The sequence below is a fragment of the Gorilla gorilla genome, chromosome 2 (assembly GCF_029281585.2).
Source record: "Gorilla gorilla gorilla isolate KB3781 chromosome 2, NHGRI_mGorGor1-v2.1_pri, whole genome shotgun sequence".
Lineage (NCBI taxonomy): Eukaryota > Metazoa > Chordata > Mammalia > Primates > Hominidae > Gorilla > Gorilla gorilla.
The window spans coordinates 43,472,331-43,494,935 of record NC_086017.1 but is presented as its reverse complement, the minus strand read 5'-3'; the positions used below and the strand labels follow the sequence as shown (position 1 = coordinate 43,494,935).

Sequence of the window (22,605 nt, the reverse complement as noted above, 5' to 3'; positions counted from 1 at the left end):
GGATATTAATTCTGTGTTGCATATGTTGTGGTATTTTCTACAGTCTGACATTGCTTCAAATATTGTATAAGCTCTTTTGTTATATATCAGAATTTTAAATTTTTATGTATTGAGACTTGTTCATTTTGTGGGTTTTGTTATAGTTAAAACAACTTTCCCAATTTCACAGTTACACAAAAATATTCAATCATTTAGAACTTCTGTCATTTTTTTCTTAGGTTTAGATCTAACTGGATTTAATTTTTGTGTGAAATATAGATTTCTAACTTGATATTTCCCCCAATACAAAGCCAATTGAGCCACTAGCATGTGGTGAATTACAGTGTAGCCTTTTTTTGAAATGGTGTTGTTTTCATGTAATAAATTTTCATAAATATGTAAGTCTGTTTCTTAAATGTATTTTCAGTTTCCTTGATCAGTTTGTCCTTTCCTGTTAAAAAAAGTAAGTTTATTCCTAATATTACTTTCCCAGGAAGTGTTCTTGTTCACTATTTTCATATTTTAAATTAAATGCTAATTTTCGTATTTTATATTAAATGCCAATTTAAAATACGAAAATGGTCCTTTTTTCCCGTTTCAGGCTTTTTTTTTTTTTTTTTAAGATTGTAGACAACCTTAATCCAGAACCTTTGTAACAATGTTAGAAAATATAGAGGCTGGGCATGGTGGCTTACGCATGTAATCTAGCACTTTGGGAGGCTGAGGCAGGTGGATCACAGGAGTCGAGACCAGCCAGGCCAATATGGTGAAACCCCATCTCTACTAAAAATACAAAAAAATTAGCTGGGCGTGGTGGTGCATGCCTGTAATCCCAGCTACTCTGGAGGCTGAGGCAGTAGTATTGCTTGAACTTGGGAGGGGGAGGTTGCAGTGAGCCGAGATTACGCCACTGCACTCCAGCCTGGGCGACAGAGCGAGACTGTCTCAAAAAAAAAAAAAAAAGGAAGTATAGTGGGAATTATTGAAATCTTTGTTTTATCCTTGAATTGGGTGGGATCATATTTAACGTTAATTAAATATGATTTTTAATGTGTTTCTATGGATATAGTATATTAGATTATGGAAATTTCCTGCTGTTCACATTTTGCTAAATTTTGATCAGGAATAGATGTTGAATTTTATCAGATAGCCCTTTAATATCTTTAGAAATGATTATCTTTGTTTTTTCATTTATTCATTATACATTCAGGAACTAAATTCTGCTTGGCCATTGTATATTAAGATACTGCTAGATTCGGGTGGCTAATGTTTAGTAAGATTTTGGCATTCATTTAAATGAATAAGTATTTTGTGAATTTTTTTTCCTGTTTTACATATTTTGTTAATATATTGTTCTGCTATTAGGGTTTAATGACCTTTAAGATTATATGATAACATTTCCAGTGTTTTAGGCTCTGGGCATCTTGAATCTTTTATTTTGAAATGTTGGCGATCCTCTCGCCTCAGCCTCCCAAGAAGCTGGGATTACAAATGTGAGCTACTGCACCCAGCTGACTTTTTCTTTTTAGAATGTTATACATTCTTTTATATATACTTGGCAGGGGCATTATTTTGGGTTCTTTATAATTCAGTTTATAGTTTTATTGATTGTAGTGAGATTATTTAATTTTTCTAATTCTTTAGTTTCTATTTTTTTTCAACTTTTAGCTCATTTTATTTTTCTAGATTTTTGTGGTATATCTTTAGACAATTTGCACTGCTTTTTCTTTATTATTATAAGGCTTTGGGTTTTCTTCTGAGTTTGGCTTTGGCAGCATCTCAGTGATTTAAATTTACCACATTTATGTTTTCAATCATTTGTAATTTCCATTTCAACTTCTTTGAATTACATAATAATATTTTCATTTTCAGATGGTGCTTTTGTTCTTATTGTCATTATTTTTTAGTTTCATGACATTCTGATCAGGGAATTTGGTTGTATGATTTATTCTTTAGTGAATGTCTTGAAATTTTATTTGTGTTCTAGTATGTCATCACTTTATATAGGTAGTCGGTTTTCATTTACAAATGTAGAATTCTTTGGCATAGAATTGAGTACTTTGTTCATCACTGAATCTAGCTTATGTTTTATTTACGTTATTCAAGTTCTTTATGGTCTCATTTTTTTTTTAAATCTACTTTATCTGGTAAATTCTGGTTCTAATTTTGTCAATTTCATTTTTTCTAACAGTTCTTGATATATGTACTTTATGTATGGTCAAGGTTTTTTTACTATTATCATCTTGAAATAGTATTTTCTTCCTTATATTTTGTTTCCTGTTCATTGTGCTGCTTTTCTTTCCTTTTTTTTTTTTTGTAATTTAGAAGTTCCTTATTGTCAAGAATAAAACCTTTGTTATGCTCCTCTCTGCCTTTTAAAAAGTATACATTTTATTTCATTCATGTCATTTTTTCCCTTACCCATTGAATTAAATTTAACAAAGATATTTTCATTTTCAGCAACTGTAATTAACTGTAGTTTTTTACTGCTTTTATTTCTGACCCATTTATTGGTATACTGTCACTTCCCTTTTTTTAATTGATTCTGGGTCATTCTTGTTTGGCTTTAGTGTTTTCTCACTTTTCATATATATTTTTATCTTTGTATAATTTGATTTGGCTTTTCCTTGCCAATTCAGAATATGGGGACTAAAAATTTGACCGTTGAACTTCAGGTTCACTTTCCTTTTCTTTCACAAATTTTGTTGTTGTTGTTATGGAGTCTCGCTCTGTCACTCCAGTGGCGCCATCTCCACCCACTGCAACCTCTACCTCCCAGGTTCAAGCTATTCTTCTGCCTCAGCTTCCCAAGTAGCTGGGCTTTCAGGCACCTGCCACCACGCCTGGCTAATTTTTGTATTTTTAGTAGAGGCGAGGTTTCACTATGTTGGTCAGGCTGCTCTCGAACTCCTGACCTCCTGGCTCACTCCTGTAATCTCAGCACTTTGGGAAAGTGATGCGATCCGCCTGCCTTGGCCTTCCAAAGTGTTGGGATTACAGACGTGAACCACCATGCCCGGCCCGTTTTCTTAACTTTTTATTGTTGCCTCTAAAAATGAGACTATTTGATTATTTTATAGCAAAACAACCACCACCACTACCAAGCAACCTTTAGGAAGTTTTATAAGACAGTCCCTTTGTGTGAAGAGTTTCCCCACAGCAGGTCTAGGAGTCAATTGTCTTTCACTAATACTATTCTTATACAGTGGACAAGGATTTTTGACTGAAATTGGTTATCTTAAATTTATGTTAATTTTCATGGATCTTTTCTTTATTTAGTACTTCTGTCTTATTGGCTCAGATATTTTCCTGCTGTTTTGTTACACAAATTCTGAAATCTTCGATGTCATTTATCATTTTTTGAATAACTTCTTGTCTCTGTCTTAACAGCTGTATGTAAGGAAAAATTCCTTTAAATTCTACTTATTTGAAAGTACCCATTTTGTGATTCTCAGGCTTTACTCTTTATACTTTGTTTTCAAATTGCTCATTTTTCACGTTATTATACTAGCCTATCATCTCACCAATAATGCAATAATTTTTAAATATTACCCCTGTTTTTCTTTGCTTTGTTTATTTCCTAAGAGTCTACTTCCTTAGATTGCTGTACTTAATTTCTAATTCTCTTTTTAACTTTAGGAAGCTTTTTTTCCCCTGTTGTCAACTTATATTAATAAAGTGTAAATTGTTCTGACTTAGTGTTTGATTGAATGCTTCATCTGTAATTGATGTAAATTTTTACTTTCCTTTGGTACAGCTCCCCCTGAGTATGATGTAGCAATGGTTAGGTTAGTTTATCTCTCCATCCTTGCCACTGTCATGGATGTGATTAACCCAGCATTAGGATTTTGCAGAAGTTAGAAGAAAAAGGGAGAAGTGTGGTAGGTAAGACCTCCTTTATAGTTGTTGTAGCTAGGGGATCTCCATGGGTTTTACCTCCGTAGTAATGTTTGAGAAGTGGGCTCTTGTGAATGCTGTAGGGAGCAGGTCCACAGAGTCCTTTCATGCTGAATTAAACAGTTGACTAACAGGCATGTCAGCACACGTTCTTGCATTATTCTCATCTTCAATAGCTTCAAGTCTATAGATCGTTTCTCTGTAGTGGCTGAAAAAAGGTTTTTCCTTTATTTTGGTTGAGTTAGCTGTGGCAAACACTGATGTGCCATATGCACGTTCCTTCAATGAAAGACTTGTTTCCCCAATGATAGGAGAACTGTTAGTAGACAGCCTTCTGTTGCCAGTCTCTTAAAGGATTATTTCAGCTAGAGAGCTGCCTTTCCCAAGGTGTTGCCCCTTCCCAGTATTGCCCATATCCAATAACTGATTGATGTGGAAGTATAAAGGTTGGCCATCTTGGACCAATTCAAGAGTATTCTCAGGGACTATTTCAGTTTAGAGCTTCGTAATGGTTTTGGGCAAAGATAGCCTTGGGCTGTATCACAGTTCAATTTCTTCCTCTGCCTGCTCCACTCCTGCTTCCTTCATCTCACATCCACAGATGGTAACCCCAAGGACATTTACAAAAAATTAATATGTAATGTACATATTTTGGGGGTACATGTGATATTTTAATGCATTCACATGTGTCAGTGTCAAATTAGGGTAATAGGGAATTAATCACCTTAAATATTTATCTTCATGCTAGGAACATTCTAATTATTCTCTTTTAGCTATTTTGAAATGTACAATAGATTGTTGTTAACCATAGTCAACCTACTGAACTATTGAACACTAGATCTTATTGTTCTGACTCTATACCTATTAATCAACCCCTTTTCACTCCCTCCTCCCCCTATCCTTCCTAGCCTCTGATCAATGACTAACCTATTCTCTATCTTCATGAGATCCACTTTTGTTTATCTCCCACATGAGTGAGAACATGTGATATTTGTCTTTCAAGGGCACTTCCTAATACATATCCTGCATGCTAAACTCCATCTCATAGCCTGCTTCCTGGATAACCCAGCCTGTACCATTAGCTCAGAAGGAATACAGGAGATTTAAGGAATTAAATATGTATGCTTATGTTAATGTCTATTATGAACTTTTCAGTGTTTGCTTCACTAAAGAAGGGCATAAGAATTACTAATAGAAATCAGAAGATTATGTCTTTATGGAACTTCTACTTGAATTCTAGAGAGATACGATTCAGCCAGAATGAAGTGAAAGTTCTATTAAGACCACCATTTCAAAGTGCATTGCCAATAGTTAAGGAAACAGATTCACTCGACTACCTGCTTTGATGACGTTGCAATTATGATTTTTTACCAGCAGTAGCCATGGTACTTCAGAAAATGTGGCCAGTACATGCCCAGTCCCTCTTAGTGCTCTGTCTCCCCCAAAACTATATTGTCCTAACAGTTCTTTGCAGTTAAACGGTTAACTTTTCTTTGTTAGATCATATTATATCCACACCTGTCCTTTTGAAACTGTATCATCATTACATTACATTAATTCGGGAAAACTTTTCAAGACTGGTCTTAATTTCTTTCAAATCTAATATCTGGTCTTTTTGTCCTCTTGTAACATAACTAAATACTTGAATGTAAGGCAAATAGAAGAAAGGACCACATGAAGTGTGTAGTATTTTCAACCTTTTCTAAAACATCTTTTTCAGCATACTCATGTACCCAGACTTATACCTTTAATAACAAGCAATTGCACATCAAAATCAGTTCCCGTGAGGAGGTAAGTTTAATTTTTTGTTGTTGTTGTTAGTATAGCTCTGATACTGCATTGTTTAATTATTTGTCTGGTGCAGGAATTGGTCATTAATTTCTTGCCTTCCAGAAAACCATAAAAAAGTGTTTTGTTTTTTTTTAATCATATCTCATGTAAGGGAAAAGGGATGAAGTGATTATTATGACCACCCACTTTTCTTAGTTTTATCATATTAAGCTTTGGTTTATTTGGGCTGCTGGTTGCCTTGGTTTTCAGAGAACAAGGAGTACAGAGTCAGGTCTGGGCTTGAGTCCTACAACTGCCATTGACTGTTCTACCTTAGGCAATTATTTAACTGCTCTGAACCTTAGTCCCTGCATAGGTTAGTAGAGCTAATAATGTCAACCCCGTAAAACATAAGGATTAAATGAGATACACATTAGTAGAATGTAGCCTGGTGTTTGGAACGGAGTATATAGCCCTATCAGGTCTTTCAGTTAGTGTCTGCCTCTGTCTCTGGTTTCTACAATTCTTAACATCACACCTGTAAACCTGAATAACAAGAGAGTTTCTCTGAAAGAAAATGATATTAGTATTTATGCAGGAATGAGGATTGCAGTGGTATTTTGCATACAATAGTAAACTGTGTATTCAGGGAGGTAAAGGAAAACAAAGGTTTTTAAAGGAAAAATGAGGAAGATTACATAATCATTTTGAGGTAGTTATCCTGGGCTACAAGGATCAGTAACAAGGGTGATGCCAACTTGAGGTTGGACAGGCAGTTGCTGCGTAGATGTCCTTGCAGAATTTTTGTTTGTTTGTTTGTTTGTTTTTGTAAGGTTGCGATAGCCTTTGTGCAAGGTTGTGTTTTTTTGGAGTCTTTTGTGATAGCTCTTCTTATCAGTCATTTATTCATAAGAACTCTCCCTTAATGGCCTTCCTTAGCTCCATTTGTCAAGTGTGTGTGTATGTGTGTATGTTGTAACACAAATGACTTCATTTTGATTCTGACAACCTCACACCGCTATCGCCAACAATAATAAAGACAGGAAAAACAAGATTTGTACATTTGATTTTTAAGAAGATTGTAAAGAACTCTGCCTTTTTAAATTAGGTAAATATGTTTAATTAAATACTGTGTTAGGAAGAAGCTGAATAAGACATTGTTATTTGAAGTGGTTCAAACTTTTGACAACAGTTGTTCAGTCATCTGTGTCTTATGTCGGGGTCAGCAAACAACAGCTTGCAGGTAAAATGTGGCCAATAGTCTGGTTTTGTACAGCCTACACATGCTAAGGGTGTTTTTTACGTTGTTAAAGGGTGATTTAAAAGGTAGGGGATGGAGGTGAAGAATATGAGACAGAGACTGTATGTGGTCCATAAAGCTTAAAATATTTACTGTCCAGCCCTTTACAGAACAGTTTAACCAACCCGTCTTACATTGAGGAAAATGGTAATTGGGAAAAATAAGAATGTGACAGAAGACAAAATCAGAAAATGTACCATAGAATTGCCTTAAAAATGGGGAGCAATCCATTAACTATAGGGAGTGTGAGTGGAGTACAATCTAAGCAGAAATGTAAAGCTATGTCATATGCTGCAGAGCCATCAGATAGGCCCCTGAGGCCAGAACATATGATAAATGAAAGGTTTCAGTGGGAAAAGAAGGTGGTTGAAGGCTGGGGAGTAGGTTGAGATCATAGTGTGGAGGGCTTTGAATGTTATGAAAAGGAATTTTGACATTATTTCATAGATAGTAGGAATCTTTGACAGTTGTAGATTTTTGGTGAGGAGGTGATGTCCAAGCCTAATTTTTACTCCAGCTATGAAAGTGATTGAGAAGAAACAATGAAAAGCATTGTTGAATTAGATAGGAGTTGTTATAATTCATGGAAGAGAGAAGCAGAGTCTGAACTAGAACTGTGTTGATAATTGATTGAAGGAGGTTTTATTTAATTAACAAATTCAAAACATATTTCATGTGTAGAAATGAGACTTGATAATTGGATATAGATGAGGAGGGTGGTGTTAAGTGCTTCAGACTGTGAGTTCTGGAGTCAGAATGCCAAGGTTTAAGTTCTAACTCCATCACTTTGAGCAAGTTAATTTAACCTCCCCATTTCTCATTTCCTAGTCTGTAGTATATGAGCTAAAAGAGTAGATTTGAAAGGGTACGAATTAATTCATTGTATTCTATGTAGTGTTTGAGTTGACATTCACTGCCTATGTAGAGACATCCATAAACCAGTTGGAACTTTGACAGCTGAAGTGATACATCAATGCTGGAGATACAGGACTAGATGTGATAATTATATCTCATAAGCAGAACTAAGGGTACAGATTATGTTGCCTCAATAAAAAGACTATAAAAAGATAAGTGGGCTAATATTGGTACCAACCAGGTGAGCATCTGTTTAAGGGAAAGTGGAGGAAAAAGTGTTAATAAAGGAAGAAATACAGGTCAGAGCTGTGTCATCAAATGCCAAGGAAGAAGAGGAGCTCAAGTATGAGACAGTTGAAGAAACTGAGAAATAGAGGACTTAGGAGAAAATGTACACAAACTTTATGTACAGTCATATACATACATATGTAAGGAAACAGTGTAAAGATGAAAGATCCAGATTGTTGTGGCTTTCTTGATCACCATTGTATATCTTCACTGTCAAGTGCATAGATGCTTAATAAATATTTTTAAATTAATAAATGAAACTTGTTAAATTTTATTTAATTTATTTTTGAGACAGGTTCTCACTGTGTTGCCCAGGCTGGAGTACAGTGGCAGGATCTCGGCTCACTGCAACCTCCGCCTCCCAGGTTCAAGCGATTCTCTTGCCTCCACCTCTCAAGTAGCTGGGAGTACAGGCATACACCACCATACCCAGCTAATTTTTGTATTTTTAATAGAGACAGGGCTTCACCATGTTGGCCAGGCTGGTCTCGAACTCCTGACCTCAAGTGATCCACCCACCTCAGCCTTCCAAAGTGCTGAGATTACAGGCATGAACCACCACGCCCAGCCTTAAGGTTTATATTTGACAAACATTTTAAGTTAAAATTATGAGGAACTCTTAAAGTATTTTTGAACTGTTTAGCATAACAGTAATTGGATCCTGAGTAAGTTCAGTATTCACAGTTGTTTGGGAGGCCGAGACAAGAGAATCACTTGAACCCGGGAGGCAGAGGTTGCAGTGAGCAGAGATCGCGCCATTGCACTCCAGCCTGGGCAAGAAGAATGAAACTCTGTCTCAAAAAAAAAAAAAAAAAAAGATATCTAAAAACATGTCTTATGCTTTAATTTAGGGGGCAAAGTGTAGTAGTACTAAAGAAAGTGTTAATGTATTTCTCAATACAACATTTAGTTATCATTCAACTTTTATTTTTCAGACGTTCATTTGAATTTTTAGATTTATTGTTGCAAGAGTGGCAGACTCATTCGTTGGAAAGGTATGCATTCCCTCTTCCTACCTCCCACTTTCCTCCCCATTGTCACCAGTTCTTTAGAAGTTGATGGTATTGGTTTTACATTATTTCTCATTTTGTTTCAAAGGTTATTTGTACTGGTTTTCCTTTAAAGCTGTGGTGGTGTTGTGCCCCTCTTACTCATTACAACCATGAATAGTATGATTTTCTTCTTTGTTTGTGGGATGGGTAAGGGTTTCTCAAATAGAATGGGTTATATAAGATACTCCAAGTTGAGTTGGGCAAAAGTTTAAAAATGTATCTCTAGTCATATGATGTAAGTTTCCTGAAGTGTAATCAATCATGTAATGAATGATTTAAGATGGAAGGAGCCTCTTTTCAGAGGAAAGAGATTTTTAAGAAGAGATATTTGTTGGGAGGTTTCTCCACACCAGCTGTCAGATGTCATTGGTCAAGTATATACTGGGCAATGTCTAGTGTAACTCTGAGATGAAGGAGAAGAAAATGTGGGCAGCTGATTGGTGACTGGCTATTTGCATGGCTATATTTCTCATTAACTTCAAGTTTGAAGCTTGGAAGATATTGTATTTACCTTGAGTATATTGCTGATTTTTCATTTTCATGAAAATTCTTGAATTCTTAAAGCTCATTTTTAAAAAATAGAATTTGTTTTTTAATGTAGGCATAATATAATTTCAAGTTTTCTTTGTGTTCTTCTGTGGCAGCTACTATTCAAATTTGGTCAGATCACAATTGATCACACTTAGCAAATCATTTCTACAGTGGTGGATTAGTGAGGAACCACACAGAAGATTCTTTTTTCTCTAATTTATTAAAAATTAAAAATTTAGGTACTATGTATTTATACACTATCTGAATTCCATGTAAAAATAATTACTTTTAGATTTATAATAATTGGATTGTCAGAAGGAAACCATACATGAATAAAACATATGGGGCAGATAATTAGAAAATCTTATGGTCTTAGATTTATTATTGTACACTAATTAATTTTTATTTTCCTCGCCTACCTGTTTGTGATTAATATGTAACATATAGGCGTTAAGTACCATTTGTGGTGAAACATACAGCTTTATCATAACTCTAAAGATGTATTTTATTTTATAGACATGCAGCCGTCTTGGTTGAAACTATTAAAAAGGGAATTCATGATGCTGACGCTGAGGCCAGAGTGGAGGCAAGAAAGTAAGTCAGTGTAGTATATAGTTTTGTGACAGTTTAATCTTTTTAAAAAAAAAAATTTATTAGGAGAATGAAAATATCAGAAGTGTCCAAGTATTTTACTTAACTAGCCCTCCAGTAAAATTAAGATTGTTTTTTCTCCATTACATCTGTATTAGACATCTAATAGCCTCCTACATGTTGCCACTGACATGTAATCATCAGTATTCTTTTTTTGTCATAACCTATTCACTTTCATCATGAATAAAAAGACTATCATTTATCAAGTTTGTATTGTGTACCTGATGTTGTTTGAAGTACTTGTTATATGTTATTTTCTAATCCTTAGAATGATCCTCCAAAGATAGTGTTATCTCCATAGATGGCAACTGAAATTTGGACACTTAGGGGTTTACCCAAGGCCACACAAACTGTAAGTGGCACAGCAGGTTTTGAACTGAGATCTGCTTTTCTCAAAAGCCTTCAGTCTTTCCACTGGAACTTGTTCAATTTAGAAAGTGTTCACCTGACAAATATCAGATAATGCTGAAAACCAGTGGGCTTATCTTCATCCTTCTTGAACGTACACGTTACTGTTAATGTCTAATTATGTAAAGCTATTACTTCATCTGCTTTTCTTTTTTTTTAACAGGACATACATGGGTCTTAGAAACCACTTTCCTGGTGAAGCTGAAACATTATATAATTCCCTTGAGCCATCTTATCAGAAGAGTCTTCAAACTTACTTAAAGAGTTCTGGCAGTGTAGCATCTCTTCCACAATCAGACAGGTCCTCATCCAGCTCACAGGAAAGTCTCAAGTAAGGTCATATAAAAAATGATTACTAGTCTCTTCCTCTCCTCAACTCCCTGAAGTTTCATAAGTTGGATACTTGAATATCTGTTTGCTTTCACCTAAAGCCTTGAAAGAATGATAACTCTAATACACTTATTTATTTTGGTCTACTGTTTCAAGAGTTGGATTACTTTCCAGCATAATTCCTTCTCTTTGGATAAAGAGTTCTATGATTCATATTTTGCTTCAATATGTTCATGTCTGTAGAAGCCTGGAAAGCACTACATTTTTTTTTTTATACCACAAAAAGAGTACTTACAATAAATAGCCCATTTAATGGAGGAATTGTAATGGAGATTCAGAAGTTATCTTGAGAATTCTACAACACTATGTGACTAGTCTGCTTTCCTTCCTAACCTCTCGCACAGCTTAAAAATTCAGGAAATCCCTCAAGGGACAACATTATCTAGTATCTGACTTAGTTCTCTGTAACACCATTCTCATCTTGATGACGGCTACCTCAAATCCTTACTGCTTAGCAGCCATAACCCTGTTTTCTGTCTCTCTAGCCCTATGCGATTGCTAAAATTACTGATGCCTTCTCCACTTCCTAGCACTGGCCCTGTCCCTCTTCGTGACCTCTTGCCCTGTGCCATGTATCTGCAGATTTCCCCCAGGGAAGAGCAGCTCAGAGAATGTCAGCTTAGGCCAGGCATGGTAGCTCATACCTGTAATCCCAGCACTTTGGGAGGCTAAGGCGAGCAGATCACCTGAGGTCAGGAGTTCGAGACCAGCCTGGCCAACATGGTGAAACCCCATCTCTACTAAAAATTAGCCAGGCATGGTGGCGGGTGCCTGTAATCCCAGCTACTCGGGAGGCTGAGGCAGGAGAATCGTTTGAACCTGGGAGGCGGAGGTTGCAGTGAGCTGAGGTCGTACCACTGCACTCCAGCCTGGGAAACAGAGTGAGACTCTGTTTCCAAAAAACTTATCTGTAATTTCTTTCTTTTTGTGATCTTGACCACCACAAAGATTGCCGGTTGCCTTGGCAACTCTGATGCAGAACTGGGACCAGGGTGAGGCAAGTGAGGCACCTAGGGAACAGAATTTAAGCAGGCACTCACTGGGTCATTCAAATACTGTACTAAAGTTCAGTTTCTTATAGGTTTTCAGAGTAAAAGCAGATATGATCTGATTTCAAAAATAATTGTTGTAGGAATAATGACCTATCTAAACTTTTATTTAAATTTCTGTTTAAACTTCTATTTAAATTTGTGATAAGTTCCTCATCTGAAATGAGCTGTCTTTGTTGCTTTTGTTCTCTTTTCATTAACTATGCTCAGACTTTAAAGTATATACGAATCACCTGAAGATCTTTTTAAAATCTAGAATCTGATTCAGTAATTTTGGGGTGGGGCCTGAGATTTTTCATTTTTTGCAAGCTCCTAGGTGATGCTAAATGCTGTTTGTTCATGGACCATATTTTGAGTACAAAGGATCTAAAGGAAGATATTTTATATTGCTCTAATGTAACATTTTTAAACATAAACAACTTAGATTCTGTGAACCTTAAAGTGATCTGCCTCAATCTAAGAGAATAACAATTTTGGGAGACACTTATAAAAATAATATGATGTTAGCTTAAACATTACACGGACATTACAACCTTACAACTTAGGTGAGAGAGGCTTTGGTTATGCTGAGTTGCCTATGTGCTAGTGATAACACTACCCCTTTCTTCTTCTAAGTAAAATATCTCAGGATACAAGTGAAAAATAATAGTACTGTTATCGAGTTCTCTTTGGTGGTCACCATGATGTGTGTTGAGGAGCAAAGTGAACAAAGGCAACCTGATCCCTATCTCTGTAGAGCTTAGTCTTTATTCACTGCCAGTATTTTATTTTTGCTTCATAGCTAATTGAGACACATTGATACATGATGATTGGGAGGAACTGTTCTAATGCGATTTGTAAAAGGAGAATTCAAATTGGAAGTACCAGCTAGGCACGGTGGCTCACACATATAATTCCAGCACTTTGAGAGGCTGAGGTAGGAGGATCACACTTGAGCCCAGGAGTTTGAGATCAGCCTGGGAAACTTAGGGAAACCTGATCTCTATTAAAAATTTAAAAATTAGCCATGCTTGGTGGCAGGCACATATAGTCCCAGGTAACTTGAGAGATTGAGGTGGGATGATCACTTGAGTCTGGGAAGTCAAGACAAGACTGCAGTGAGCCATGGTTATGGGATGACACTCTAGCCTGGGTGACACAGCAAGACTGTCTCAAAAAAAAAAAAAAAGAAAAAAGAAATACTTATCAACTTTCCACAAAATTCAGTAGTATTTTATTGGTTTTTATCAGAGGAGTGTTAAATTGTCTTCTTACTGAAAGCATTTTTTATACTTTGCAGTCGCCCTTTTTCTTCCAAATGGTCTACAGCAAATCCATCAACTGTGGCTGGAAGAGGTAATTTTCTCTTTAAATAAGAGTTACAACCTATTTTATCTTTGAAACAGTAGCCTTCAAACTCTTTTGATGTGCTCCATAGTGAAAAGATCATTTTACTTGGTAACTCAGTACCACACATATGCACTGTACCTGTATATGTATACGTGTATACATATATAATAAAACCCGAAGTTCCAGGAAGCCATACTTACTCTTACTTGTGATGCACTCTGTTTTCAATTGTTTCATTTCTTCATAATGCTTCTCATGACGCACTCAGTTGATTTTACAACCTATTAATGGGTCATAACTCACAGTTTATAAAACTCCTGACCAGCCTGGCCAACATGGGGAGACCCCATCTCCACTAAAAATACAAAAATTAGCTGGGCATGGTGGCACAGGCCCATAATCCCAGCTACTCAGGAGGCTGAGGGAGGAGAATCACTTGAACCCAGAAAGTGGAGGTTGCAGTGAGTCGAGATCGCGCCACTGCACTCCAGCCTGGGTGACAGAGCAAGACTTCGTCTTAAAAAAAATAAAATAAATAAAAATAAAAAACTGAAAAACTGAAGACCAGAAATTGAATGACTTAATTTGCATTCCCATTTAGTGGCAGAACCTCCATTAATTTTTTAATATCTCTACTCCTGGACTAGGTTTTCTTGTATTTTTATCATAGTAAAAAATAATACTGCTGCCTTCTATTTATCTTGTATAGTGCTTCCTTTGCACAAATCAGTCCTAAACATCATCTCTTCATCTACAAAACAGTCCTGTGAATTTTACAGTCACAATGTCATCATTTTTCCCATTTTTGTGGGAGAGGAATAAGGTAGAGAAATATTGAGAAAATTGCTGAAGACTTAGTTGTGATTGAAACTGAGGCATTCTGACTTTAAAATGCTTAATAGTACTGTCCATTTGGCCACTGCCTTTTTGTTGACCATTTGTCATCAGATTAGCTCATGGTGGTCAGGTTTATATAATTTTCATGTTTTCAGTGATTTAAATGATATAAGTTGTCTTTGCTTTGTATTTTGTAGTATCAGCAGGCAGCAGCAAAGCCAGTTCCCTTCCGGGAAGCCTGCAGCGTTCACGAAGTGACATTGATGTGAATGCTGCTGCTGGTGCCAAGGCACATCATGCTGCTGGACAGTCTGTGCGAAGCGGGCGCTTAGGTGCAGGTGCCCTGAATCCAGGTTCCTATGCATCACTAGGTAAGAGAACTGATTATGGAAAATTGTACCATGTTCTCTCCCTGATCTCTGTGAAGACAAGTTCATATACCTTAATCATTTCTATTCATTCTTGTTATTTAAGGATAGTCCATATGTTTTAATATAATTCTATATTGGGGACACACTTCTGAGGAATCTGAGCTGCCTTGTTTCTCCTTTTCCCTTGTTCTCATCATCGTCTTGATCAAAGAAACAATTCTTGAATCCATGATTGCCTGTAGAATTTTCATAACTGCACTTCTACCACATCTAGCCACTGGTTTCTAAGGGGGTTTGGGAAGGGAATTGACCTTGTATCTAACTTTCCTGTTTTCTTTCCCCTACTTCTCTTCCCTTACCAAGAATGTGAAGCCTTTTGGAGATCTGGGAGAACTGCAAAGCTCTACTCTGTCTAACCAAACCCTAAACATATATTCCAAAACTCTATTCAGTTTGGTTTCTTCATGTTTTTATGTCCATCAAATTAAAAAGTTGACGTTGGTTTGCGTATCTCTTCTTCATGCTTCCATTTTTTTCTTTTGGGTAGTACTGGTGGAACACTAAGCAGGCAGATCGCCAGAACACAATACAGGTTGAGCATACCTAATCTAAAAATCTGAAATCTGAAATGCTCCAAAATCTGAAACTTTTTGAGCACCAACATGACACTCAAAGGTATTTTGGACTGAGGCGGGCAGATCACCTGAGGTCAGGAGTTCGTGACCAGCCTGGCCAAAGTGGCAAAACCCTATCTCTACTAAAAATGCAAAACTTAGCCAGGCATGGTGGCTCATGCCTGTAATCCCAGCTACTTGGGAGGCTGAGGCAGGAGAATCACTTGAACCCAGGAGGCAGAGGTTGCAGTGAGCCAAAATAGTGCCATTGCACTGCAGCCTGGGCGACAGAGTGAGACTCCGTCAAAAAAAAAGGTATTTCGGATTTTGGATATTTGAATTAGCAATGCCTAGGGATGCTCAGTCATTTAAGTATGAATGCACATATTTCAAAATCTGAAATCTAAAACATTTTTGGCCCCAAACGTTTTAAATAAGGAGTACTCAACCTGTTAGAAGTGCAGAGAATTTAGGTATGAGTGTAGTGCATGATAAAGTCGGCACAGCTGCATTCAGAACCATGAAGAGGAATAGATCATTCAGTAAATTGTGTTTAGACACATGGTTTACAATCTGGTATAAAATTAAGTTAGAACCATGTTACACACCATATAGAAATATATTCCAGATGATAAAAACATTAAAAACATAAAGCAACTTGATGAAAACATAATAGGTGAGTATTCATCAAATCTCAGATTGAGATAGGAATTCCTATACATAAAAGCAAATAAGCCATGAAGGAAAAAAATCTCTTGAATTTAAATCTAAAGTATGAAAATATGAAATCTTAAGCAAAAACTAAAAGGGAAAATTATTTTGCCACATAGTAGTAAAAAAGTTAGAATGTTGAGAAGTTTTTCAAGTCTGTTAAAAACAGATGAGCTTATTTTTATAGAAAAAAATTCTACATATATCAAGAAAAGCATATATCAAAATTGCCAACAAATACCTGAATAAACGTTGAACCTTAGCTGTAATCAAACAAATACAAATTGATAGACCTATAACTATAACACAAAAGTTAAGGGTAGTGCCCACTGTTTTCAAGAATGTGGTAAAAAGGGTCTTTTATCGCCAGGCACGGTGGCTCACACCTGTAATCCCAGCACTTTGGGAGGCCGAGACGGGTGGATCACGAGGTCAGGAGATCGAGACCATGCTGGCTAACATGGTGAAACACCGTCTCTACTAAAAATACAAAAAAAACTAGCCGGGCGTGGTGGCGAGCGCCTGTAGTCCCAGCTACTTGGGAGGCTGAGGCAGGAGAATGGCATGTACCCGGGAGGCGGAGGTTGCAGTGAGCCGAGATCTTGCCACTGCACTCCAGCCTGAGGGATGGAGCAAGACTCCGCCTCAAAAAAAAAAAAAAAGGCCTTATCAAGCAACACTGATGTGAATTAGTGATGGGACACTTTTTCTGAGTTCCAATTTAGGAATTCCATGAAGCATTTTTAAATCAGAATGTTTGCCCCAGTAATTCAATGTTTACATAATTATGTTTTTAAAAAGAATATTCGTGTTTTTAATAACATGTTATTAGCATCAACCTTAATGTGTAACAGAGGGGATGGTTGAGTTATATTGTATCCTTATATATGTTGTGCAGCCATTAGCAAGTCATATTCAACAAAGGTTGAATTATGCAGACTACCAAATAGTATGTAGTAATTTCATCATTTTGTGTAAAATTATACATAGAAGAAGGACTGGTGTGATATATACAAAGGTGTTAACAGTGTGTTGATTACTGCTTTTAATTTTCAGAAAACTTTTTGTTTCAAAGCATTACATTGCCAAGAATGCAAGGTTATTTCAGTATGTGAAGACCAGTCAACAAATGTACCATATTAATAGAAGAAAGGACCAAAACCACATGATCATCTCAGTAGCTGCAGAAAAAGCATTTGACAAAATTAACACCCTTTCATAACAAACATACTCAACAAACTAGGAACAGAAGTCATCTTTCTCAACCTGATAAAGAGAATCTGAAAAATCCACAGCTAACATCCTACCTGACTATTAAAAAACTGGATATTTTTCCCTAAGATCAGTAACAAGACGAGACTGTCCACTCTTGGCCCTATTTAACATTACCTTGAAGTAATGTTAAATTGGAGGTGCTAGCCAGGGCAATTAAGCAAGAAAATAAATAGAAGGTATCCAAATTGGAATGGAAGAACAAACTGTCTCTCTTTGCAGAAAACACAATCTTGTGTTTAGAAAATCCTAAGGAATCCACAAAAAAAAAAAATATATATATATATATGAGCAAAACACATTACATTGAATATCTATTATTTTTACCGAAGAAAAATACTGCATTTAAAGTGCTTTAATGTGCACTAGAAAGCCAATTTGGGACAATTTTTTTTGGTGAGAACCTATTGTTGTTCTTTAAGGTTTGAATTTCATGTTTCATTGTAAAAAGGAGAGTGCCACTACTTTTTTCTTTTCTTCATCTGACCCAGGTTCCCACTCAGGGACAATCAGCTACCTGCCTGTGGCTTTTTCAGGGGTTGGATAAAGGATGTTCTCCTTCTTACCCTCCTTCTCTTTCTCCCTTCACCCCACCCTACCCGCTGTGTCTCATGTACCCTTCTTACACACATAAGACTGATATAACCTCTGTTTTCTTCTACTTTGAGCCTCACTTATGGCTATACATATATGAATTAGAGGGAGTGTTCTGTTAGTTTTCAGCACACACTTGAGCACTTAGTTTTTGCTAGGTACCAGGGATCCAGAGGTATATGCTTCTATACTGAATCTCTCTCAGTCTATTGGTAGGTTGCTGAAGGATGAGCAGCTAAAAGTTTGTTGCGTTTTATGCATTTTGAGTTTGAAGTCCCTGTGAGACTTCAAACTGGAAGTTTTCAGTGGACACTTGGTATATAGTAGTATAGAACTTGGCAGAGAGGCCGGCACAGTGACTCAACACCTGTAAACCCAGCACTTTGGGAGGTTGAGGCGGGTGAATTGCTTGAGCTCAGGAATTCGAGACCAGCCTAGGCAACATGGCGAAACCACACCTCTACCAAAACAAAAATTTAACCAGGTGTGGTAGCACATGCCTGTGGGCCCATCCACTAGGGAGGCTGAGGTGAGAGGATTGCTGGAGCCCAGGAAGTCGAGGCTGCAGTGAGCCGTGATCACACCACTGCACTTCAGCCTGGGTGACAGAGCGAGACCTTTCCACATTCTCCAAAATAAATAAATAAATAAATAAGACAACAACAACTACTTAGCAGAGTGCTGGTGATTAGATTAGATTTGGAAGTCATTAGATGATTTTACTTACTGTAATCAATATTAAACTCAGAGCATTCCTTCTTAAAGCAGTTGCTACTGGTTTTTGTTATCTCTAAAGTACTGAATTTTTTGGCAGCAGGGATATTTTAAGTGTTTTGAAGTTCACCCTTTAACTTCAGCCTGAAGAGGAAACTTGGTGGTAGGAAACAGGAATTTAAGTTAAGGTAAACTTGATGTTTGAGTGCATATTTATGAATATGTATTCTAACAATTGAGTTTATGGAATTGCTTGAGTGGAAAAGAAAATATAGTTTCAATGAGGTCATATGGACAGAAGTCAGATTTTAGTTGGTTGATATAGAAGTTGGAAAGAGAATCTGTGTAAATTATTGTTACGCCTGACGGTCAAGAAAAGGGGTGAAAGAATGGTAGGAATTATCTGTAGTTGAAAGAACTTATCATCTTATAAGATTGGAGAAGTTAATTGTTTATATCCTAAGGTGGCAAGTCAGTAGAGATGGAAAAGTTGGAAGTGTAAGGATGAAAGGAGATAATTAATAGCTAAGTTGCTGTGGAAGGTGTGAGGAATGGGATATGGAGCATAGCCTGGGAGTTAGTCTTGAATGTGGAAGGGTGAGCCATTTCACCGATGTAGAAGGGGAGGAAGTGATGGAAGGGAAGGAATTGGAAGAGGTAGTAGATATCAGATATGACATTTTGGAAAGTTGGACATTAAGAAGAGTGTGATTGGGGAGGTTGTTGTGACTTTCTGCCTGAAGATTCAGAGTCAGGATCATGTGCTAACAGGTGACTTGAAGTTTAGAATAGCCATTTGGGGAGAGTAGACACAAGAGGTGGGGCACTCATGGCTGACATTTGTTAGAGCAAAAGGATTTATTAGAGCGAAAAAAAAAAAAGACCTGTGAGATAGTCTGAAGGAGTCTAGACGCAGGCTTTCAAAGTTTGTCTCCCAGAGCTAGGGTCGAGGGGCTACTCCTTCCTCAAGCAATGAAATAGAGCAATGCGGGCTGGGCACGGTGGCTCACATGTGTAATCCTAGCACTTTGGGAGGCCTGGGTGGGCAGATCACTTGAGGTTGGGAGTTTGAGATCAGCCTGGCCAACATGGTGAAACCTCGTCTCTACTAAAAATACAAAAATTAGCCAGGCGTGGTGGCACATGCCTCTAGTCCCAGCTACTCGGGAGGCTGAGGCACAAGAATCACTTGAACCTGGGAGGTGGAGGCTGCAGTGAGTCGAGATTGTGCCATTGCACTCCAGCCTGGGTGACAGGGCGAGACTCTGTTAAAAAAAAAAAAAAGAAAGAAAAGAAAAGAAATACAGCAATGCAACATGTTCACAGTGTTTCTGCCCAAGGAAGCTCGCTTAAGACTCACGCTGGGGGGGCCAGTAGGGGATTGGCACTCTGCTTGCACAACCAGCCACAATTAGGCACATAAGGCACTCTGCTTGCACAACCAGCCACAATTACCAGAATCCCAGACTCCCAAAAAGAAAGGAGGTTTTCACCATAAACCACACTGTTTGCAGAAACAGCTTAGGCAGACTGTAGCAGAGTTCAGTGTCCCCACAACTCCTGCACACACACTTAAAATAACCTTATCATTAATATAGGGAGGATCCAAAACAATTACCAGAGGCCAGCCCCACAAGCATACACTTAAGAACAATATCAGTCCTGCTATGTTAAATCCTTTTAGCACAGGCACTAAACACCAAGTCAGATATTTATTCCAGTTTCTAGTAGTGCCAGTATGCATGACTTCATGGTTGTGTAATTTTCTCTATGGGACATCTCAAGTAATAGAATAGAGAAAGTGAGTTAGATTCATCCAGATGTGAAATTTTAAAGGGGCTGAAAGTTCTAAGAAAGGATGTGGGTGGGGAAGCAACGAGGTGGTAAACAGGCTAATGATGAGAGGGCCTAAGTGTGGAATTTGGGGGTATATTATAGGCAAGAGAGAAAAGAAACAAGGCAATGTGACTGTCTGGGAAAAACTCACAGACTAGAGCAGGGGATTGGCATGATGGCAAAGTCCAAAGCTGGAACATGGGCCTCACTAACTTTTCTCTTTTTAGGCTAGTGAAATAGACTCATTATCAACTTTTTAAAAATTCTCTACTTAGTACATTAGGTGAAGTCTTTATCTCACATCTTGTTTAATTTCCTAGTCTGTTTTAGTTGAAAACAAGCTTGATATATACGTCTGTACTATGAATTCTGTCTTCTTAAAGAAAATGTTTTCTAGGAATTATAAAAATCATTTCTTCTAATATACTAAGTTTTCCTCTGTTCTTTGCTTGCACTTTCATCAAAGAGGATACTTCTGACAAGCTGGATGGTAAGAACTTCCTTTCCTAATTCTACTAAAGATTTTTATGGAACCTGAATTCTATATAATATCCTTGTTCATTCTTCTCTTAATTTCTAAAAATATGTTATTAATACTTATTTAGTGATAACGTGAAAATGGCTACATAATTCTCTGAATGAATTTGGGGTTAGGGATATCTATTGGGCATACCATATCCCAGTCTGCTCAAATACTAGGTAACTATTTTGTTTTAACTTAATTATCTTAAAATGTTTGCCTGAGCTCTTAGAAGTTCGCCTCTGAATATTCTCGATTTGTTAAGTCTTAATAAAAAATATTGGATTCAGAAGAATGGAAAGAAATCTCCTAAGTCATTTCATTCACCTCTTTAGTCTATTAAGTGATATGACAAATGACATATTTCGTAAGTTCATATGATTGTTTTTGAAAATGAAATGCAAGTTACAGAGGCTGACTTTTTAAGAGTGTGTTGTAAACTAACATTTAGTCAAAATTGAACTTTAAACTTTGCCCTTTTAATTTCAATATTCAATTGATTACAGTTTATCTGTAGTGGCTTGGTTCAGTAACAACCCTGTATATTTTTTGTCTGATACTAGATAGTATATTATCCACACTTTCCCTTCACTTCAGCAGATACCATAATGTTACCTATGAGCTTGACCTTTTTTAAATAACTTAAGATACTAAATCTGTATGTCACATTATGAGATCTAGGAAAAACAGACACTATATATTTTTCTGTAAATTATTATGTAAATGGAAAATTGATCTAATATATCTTCTGTTTTAATGAGATAGAACATTTATTAAACCTTGGATTAGGTACATGACTGCTAGTTATATTAGTGTCTGCTTTTCTATATGATTATAATAAAACATTGAATGAAATGATAGCCCATCAAGAGATGGTTTCTATGTATCAAACCCCTTAGACATCCTAATATTGATATTCTGGATCCTTTAAAAACGAACTTTTATCACTTTCCAGTTCAAAATATTTTCCTGTTTGGGTAGGAAATATCAATCTATTTGAGAAGTCACTTCTGTTATATGATGTGTTACTCTTACTGATGTTCAATCCTATGTTTAAAAAAAATACACAGACATATATTATTGCCCTTTAGTAGTAGTGAGTTATGATGTTTGTACTTAGTCATTTTTTATAGATTTCATTGACATCTTAAGGAATGCACATAAATGCTGAATAAATAGCTAATGAATTGGATTGATAGGTTTTTGCTTTGTAGATGCTTTGATGAAAATGGGCAAATGAGGCCTAGGTCATAGATTTTATTCCTATGTTTGTCAGTTAGCTTTTTCTGATTCCTTTATGGGGCTACCTTTTGAAAATGCAGAGAAAACATTTCTATTCTGGAAAGGTCTATAAAATTTCATTTTCAAAGAGTAATTACAGAGTTACATTTTTTTGAGTGATGAGTTTCTCTAATTTTTTATACCATTTCAAATTTTAAGAATGCAATATAGCAGACAAAAAGTGTTTCCTATAGAATTTTGTTATTTTTATTTGTCTAGTTTCCGTGTGCTGTGAATCATTGGATTACCTCAAATTTTGTTTTTCTCAAAATGAACCTTCCCGCAGTTAATTTAAGGCTATCAGACTAAAAGTTAATTTTTTGTTTTTACCCTTTCATTGTAGTGTTGGGTGGGGA

General features: G+C 36.6%; 1 protein-coding gene across 50 annotated transcripts in view; it reads left to right on the top strand.

Moving 5' to 3' along the window:
• Window positions 1–22,605, top strand: part of CLASP2 (cytoplasmic linker associated protein 2) — a 223,912-nt gene that overhangs the window by 102,200 nt on the left and 99,107 nt on the right. For 39 of the 50 annotated variants that reach the window (XM_031009614.3, XM_055383019.2, XM_031009602.3 and 36 more), the window contains 7 exons: window positions 5,597–5,667; window positions 9,025–9,084; window positions 10,189–10,266; window positions 10,895–11,062; window positions 13,450–13,505; window positions 14,534–14,707; window positions 20,915–20,938. In XM_031009614.3, the coding sequence (XP_030865474.1) occupies window positions 5,597–5,667; window positions 9,025–9,084; window positions 10,189–10,266; window positions 10,895–11,062; window positions 13,450–13,505; window positions 14,534–14,707; window positions 20,915–20,938 (631 nt within the window). The remainder of the gene's footprint in view (window positions 1–5,596; window positions 5,668–9,024; window positions 9,085–10,188; window positions 10,267–10,894; window positions 11,063–13,449; window positions 13,506–14,533; window positions 14,708–20,914; window positions 20,939–22,605) is intronic. The other 11 variants (XM_055383029.2, XM_055383025.2, XM_055383028.2 and 8 more) reach the window with 1 other exon arrangement.